The 6,131-nt window shown below is 38.9% G+C and overlaps 1 protein-coding gene across 1 annotated transcript in view; it reads left to right on the top strand.

The window, feature by feature from the left end:
* DYM (dymeclin) overlaps positions 1-6,131 on the top strand; it is a 286,000-nt gene that overhangs the window by 8,652 nt on the left and 271,217 nt on the right. Inside the window, exon 2 of the mRNA XM_004684007.2 lies at positions 4,682-4,873. Coding sequence (XP_004684064.1) covers positions 4,734-4,873 — 140 coding nt within the window. The 5' untranslated portion in view covers positions 4,682-4,733. The remainder of the gene's footprint in view (positions 1-4,681; positions 4,874-6,131) is intronic.

Raw genomic sequence — 6,131 nt, 5'->3', positions numbered from 1 at the left:
CCCAGGGTTGTTTTTATAGTGAGAAAAAGAAGGAAGAAGTTAAAGTTGAGGTAATGATCAGGTGAAGGCACAAGGTAAAATTTTCAGGTGGATGGGTGACAGGGCAGAAATTCTCATTATATCAATCCTCTCCAACTTCTATTTCTGACAAAAATTTCCTAGAATGATAGTTAAGCTTATGAGAGTGAATGAAATTAACTGTTAGAGATGGTTCAATAAACAGGTATAGGTTGGTAAGATATTTTAATCTATGTTACCAGAGTATACCTGCCGACTGATACTGTAACAAATAATGAATAGTTTAAAACATTTTCACAGGGTTTGTAAATTTGTCCAGTGTAGCTGTTTGTCCAGATCATACTCTTCCCCTCCACCCCCACCAACCACCATCATTTATACATCTAGCAGATTCTACTTCAGCTTATACTGAATCAGTATTTTTTTGACTTTTTGGGAAAAATCTTTATGGTTGTAATTATACCGTACAGACTGTTCTTTGAGCAACTATTTTCATTGAAAGAAAATTCTTGAAGATATTTTCTCTGGATACCTTTCTTTGGCTGCTATAGTCAGTTTCATTTAACTAGGGACTTTCTTTGCTTAGTTAACAAATAAGCCATTCAGAAACTTACTTTGGTTGCAGCCTTATTTTTATTTTTTGGCATATCATTCTGCTGTCATGTTGTAAATTTTCTAATGTTCCTAATCGTTGCGCCCTTGAGTTGGGAGTAAGTGCTGCGTGGAAGGGCCTGCCAGGGTACTGTGATGAGTGCTTAGTTGTAATGGTTTCCTATATTTGTTCTTTGGCATGGCTATGATGCTACTATATAATAAGCATAATGCTTTGACATCTAGGTAATGAAATCTATACTCCATTCTGACTTAAAAATGTGACATCAGATCTTTTTTCTTTTATTGTTTTGACATGATAGATATTCACTGGTGGTAAAAATAAATATTGTAATGTTGCAATGAGCACGATGCTTGACATGGTGTCATTGTCCCATGTGCTAGTGAGATTTGCAGTGTGCTGAGTAGCGGCATGAAGGGAGAGCACCACATACATGGTGCCTGTTGCAATACTCAACTCTGCCCTTATATCACAAATGTAGCTATGCACAAGTGTGAACAAATAAGGGTATTTGTGTTCTGATGCAGGTTTATGGACGATGAAATTTTAATTTCTTATGATTTTCACATGCCACCAAATATCTGTATGCTTTGTTCGGCCATTTTAAAATGCAAATAATCATTCTTCAGTGAATAGACTGGATATTTGGCCCTTAGATCAAAATTTGCTAACTTGTGATCTAGGCAATGATAATAGTAAATGCACTACTCATAGGATGGCGTGCGGGTGAGTGAGTTGAGATGTATACTTAGTGTCTCAGGACATAGCAGGTTCTACATGTGTGTTTGTACTTACTGTTTTTATTGTTCTTCTGAGGATATTAATTTTAGTTTGAAGTTTTTCTTTTCTCAGAATCATCTGTTTTCAGATTCCTTTCTTTGGTTTGTTTTGGTTTCTTTACTTCACCTTGGGGGATTTTCTGGTTTTCCATTCTTAAGATTGAGATCCCTCAAAAGTGATGGGAAGCTCTGTGTGTGAGTAGATTTTTGTGAGTGATGGGCATTGCTGTAGGTGGCAAGTCAGCTTTTTAGATGGGGGGGAACCCCAAATGTTTGTATATTTTCCCTGGGTCCCCTTTCATTTTCTCTTGAGAAGAATCTTCTTGTCTCCTACCTTAGAGGCTGGGAAACCCACTGTGCAACTTTGCAGCAAGCTGACTTTTACTTCATTCTTCTGTTTCCCTCCTCCATTCAAGGTTTACCCTCCCCAACCTTGATTTTGGGGTTCGGAGTCTTTCCGTTAAGAATTTCATAGAGAGCACACATGGAATCTCCTGCTAGGGGTGGTGCGAGCCGCAGGCTTGGGCCCTGCTCCTTGGCCCAGGGTGCTTTACTTCAGCCTTGCGCCTTTCCAGGGCTTGTTTGTTAGTGTCCCCTCTGGCAGACACTTGGAGTTGGGGCTGTCTCTTCTCTGCGGGCTCAGTCCCCTTTTGTTCTTCCACGCCTTCTCTGATTTGATCTTTGTGGGTTTTTTCCTGTTAATCACTCATTTCACTGGAGTGGAATACCCAGTTGTGCACCTGGAACATAGTTAACATAGTGAATGTTCATTGGTTTGTGGACTAGTGAGACCTGTGGCATTTAGCATGTCCCTTGGCTGGTGATCATTGCCTGCTGTTTCTCTGTCTCCTGTTTCAATCATGAGGTTCGTCTTAAAGTTTGGAGTATACATGGGAGATCTGTCCTGTCCGTCCATCTATCTCTGATCTACCTAAAACATATGAAAGTTCTATATGTAAACTGTACATGTATATATATTTTTCTTTTTAAGGAAGTAGGTGATCAGGAATATAGTTTATGGTTTGTGGATTCTCAGCCTAAGTTGGGACAGTATGCTCTAGGGTGTTATTTGCATTTTTTTGACCTCAGGAGAGAATTTGGTTTCATGGGTTTTACTAACTTTTACTTTCCAGGTGAGGCATACTAAATCAGGAGATAGTGAATCAGTGCACATACAACAGGAGATTTAATTTTATCTATAAAATATTTCACAAATTAAATGCAAAATACTGAGCATATGCTTTCTTATATTGTTTTTGTAGGTTCTTCCCTAATATTCTGAATTTTTGGAGCCTAGGAATTTGCATTTTTTTTTTTTTAAGATTTATTTGTTTGTGCATACAGAACTGGGGAACAGGCCAGAGGCTCAGGGGCGGCGAGAGGCTTCAACCAGAGACAGAGTGGGGAGCAGAACAGGCAGATCAACGAAGTACACTGCTGAGGGGAGCAGTGGGTGGGTCAGAAGAGGTCTGCTGCACCTTGTGGATCCCCTCTGGGGCAGGCGGGGGTTCAAACTCATGCTGAAGTGGCTTTAGCTTCTTAGTGCTGTGCTTTAACTCACTGCACCACTAGGGAGGGCCCGGAATTTGCATTTTTAAAAAAGATTTATGCTTACAGAACTGGGATACAGGCCAGAGGTGTGGGGGGAGTGAGAGGATTCACCAGAGACAGAGTGGGGAGCAGAACAGTCAGATTGACTGAAATACACTGCTGAGGGGAATAGTGGGCAAGTCAGGAGAGGGCTGCTGTGCCATGTGGGTCACCTCCCTGGTGGGGGATAGAACTCGTGCTGCTGTGACTTCAGAGATCCTCATAATGCAGTACTTTAACCCGTTGAACCACCAAGAAGAGCACCGGAATTTGCATTTTTAAACTATATACCTCTCAGGTGTTTTTTCCATGCCTCTCTTTCCTGTCTCCCTGTTTCTCTCTCTCTCTCCCCTTTGTAAATAAATCCTTTTCTGTTGAACTCTGAGTCTGAGCCATGTCCTTAGTTGTAGTTGTAGGTGCATGGGTGAGAACCCTCTACCTGTGGTAATCTTCCTTACTACCTTTACACGGTTTCAATACCTGTTGTGTTGTATGTGGGATAGAAAGATGAATATGAATGTTTTTACTGTAAAAAAATAAACAGCAACAAAACTCAAGGTTTTGGAGTGACATGAAGAGGCAGTCAACAAATACTGCACGGACACTCCGACAAAATGAGAGAGATTTACAATGTGATTCCTTTGGAACTGGAAGCTCTTTGACTTTATGCAGGTAGCTCATTTCATTTATTTATTTATGCATATCAGAACTGGGATATAGGCCAGAGGTACAGGAGGTGAGAGCATTCACCAGAGACAGAGTGGGGAGCAGAACAGGGGCAGATGGACTGAAATACACTGCTGAGGGGAGCAGTGGGCAAGACAGGAGAGGTCTGCTCTGCTATGTGGATTAGCTTCCTGGCTGGGGGTTGACCGGTGCTGCAGTGGTTATGCATAGATTCATTGTGCTGTGCTTCAATCCCTTGCACCACCAGGGAGGCCCTAAGCAGCTAGGTCATTTTAGTCCTCAGTTTCCCTACAGTGTAGCTGGTACATGACAATTACTTGAACTACTGTCTCCCCTTCTCAGCATATTTATGACATCTATTTTTTATTTCTCTTATTCCATTGCATTTGTGTAAAAGAGTTTCATTTTTAAGCTATTTGTTAGTAAGTTACCATTGCTGAATTTGCTTTGAGACATTTCTTGAGCCCTTTCTGAAATTTACAGTAAATAGGTTTGGATTTCTGTTTGTGTTGACCATGACAGATTTTAGTTCCTTTGTGTTCCTTTGTAGCTTTGTTTCTGATGTTTAATATATTTAAAGATAAAGAGAGAGGTGATTTGCTTTAGGAAACCTACAGGTTTTTTTTTTTTTAAAAAAATGTTTATTTATTTATGCATACAAGAACTGGGGTACAGGCCAAAGGTGTGGTGGCTGAGAGGATTCACCAGAGACAGTGGGGGAATAGAACAAGCAGATCTACTGAAATACACTGCTGAGGGGAGCAGTGTGTGGGTCAGGAGAGGTCTGCTGTGCCATGTCTGTCAGCTCCCTGGTGGGGGATCAAACTCGTGCTGCAGTGACTTCGGAGAGCTTTATCGTGTGGTGCTTTAATCCATTGTGCCACCAGGGAGAGCCCAAAATCTACAGGTTTTTATATTGAAGTCAGAGGGAGGAAAAGTATAGTGATTATTTTGAACTTTGAATGAGTTTGACGTTTCTTTTTATTCCTTATAGGCTGTATTGTGGAAATGAAGAAGTAAGAACAAGTTATTCACCAAATTAGAAGATGGGATCGAACAGCAGTAGGCTTGGTGATCTTCCTAAAAATGAGTATTTAAAAAAGTTATCAGGCACAGAATCTGTCTCTGAGAATGACCCCTTCTGGAATCAGCTTCTCTCATTTTCTTTTCCTGCACCAACCAGCAGGTAAGAAATTACTTGGAGATTTAAAATTCATAGGGAGTACCACATAAACTTGTATGATATGTTGACTTTTAAAATAAATATTTTAAAATATTTTGCCCCACACCACCCACTGACATACACACCCACCTTCTTTACCTGCCATACGTGTACCAGCAGGAAAGCCACTGGGCATAAAATGTAGGAAATAAGCTTTCTCTTTCCTTTTCCCACTTAGCCATATCCCTTTCATGGAAGTGTTTCCTGTTAATAGTTTCTTTTGAGTGTTTATAGAGAAAGTAAGATCATTTAAGCACATGCAGCATAGAGCTGTTCATTTGTCTAAGCACAATGGTAGTGCGCAAAACATATGCTGCTTTCTTTGTTTTCACTTACTGTTTCTTGCTTTTTTCCACAAAGTAAACTATATCCTGTATATGTTGACATATATACAACTGCATTATTCTTTTTAATGACTGCAGAGTAGTGACAGCATATGTTTAATACATTTTTCATTGTTGGACATTTAGACTGCTTCCAGTCTTTGCTATAACAGATAATACTACACATATCATTTCTGACGCATATGGGTATATCTCTTAATATAAATTCCTCGAAGTGGATTTGCTGGGTTGAAGTGTGTGTGCATTTTTAATTTTTGTAGCTATTGCCATACTGTGCTCCCTGGAAGTTCTATGAATTTACATTCTTAATAGTAATATATACTAGAAAATTGTTTCCTCACACCTTTATTAATTTAATGCGTTTTAGACTGTTTGACCTGTGCCAATTTGATAAGTTGAAAATCATTATTTTATTTTTCACACTTTATTCTGAAAACTCAGACATTCTGTAATGTAGGATGATTTGATATTGTGTTCTTATATATAGTCAATATTTAGATTATTGTGATGGTATAAGGTGATCATGTGCTATGGGACAGCATGTATCATTCTGTTATTCCCCTTTATTGCTGATAGTCCATTGTACAGATAAAGGACATTTTGCTCATTCATCACTTAATAGACATTTGGATTGCTTGAAATTTGTTCATTATAATGCGTATGTTTGCTTCATCTTTTTCTCTAGTTGATGTAACATTGCATTATAACATTATATAAATTTTAGGTGTGCTTTATGTGTGTATATTGAGTTTATTGCTAAAAGTCTAATTCTGTCCTTCATTGTATACCATTCTTCCCTTTTTAAAGAAAATATACCCACTACTTAATCTTACCTTTAAAATACTTAATTTAAAACAAAAATTTTTTTACAATAGTTT

The sequence above is a fragment of the Condylura cristata genome, unplaced genomic scaffold (assembly GCF_000260355.1).
Source record: "Condylura cristata isolate star-nosed mole 26May11 unplaced genomic scaffold, ConCri1.0 scaffold00016, whole genome shotgun sequence".
Lineage (NCBI taxonomy): Eukaryota > Metazoa > Chordata > Mammalia > Eulipotyphla > Talpidae > Condylura > Condylura cristata.
This window is presented reverse-complemented; position numbering and strand designations above follow the sequence as displayed.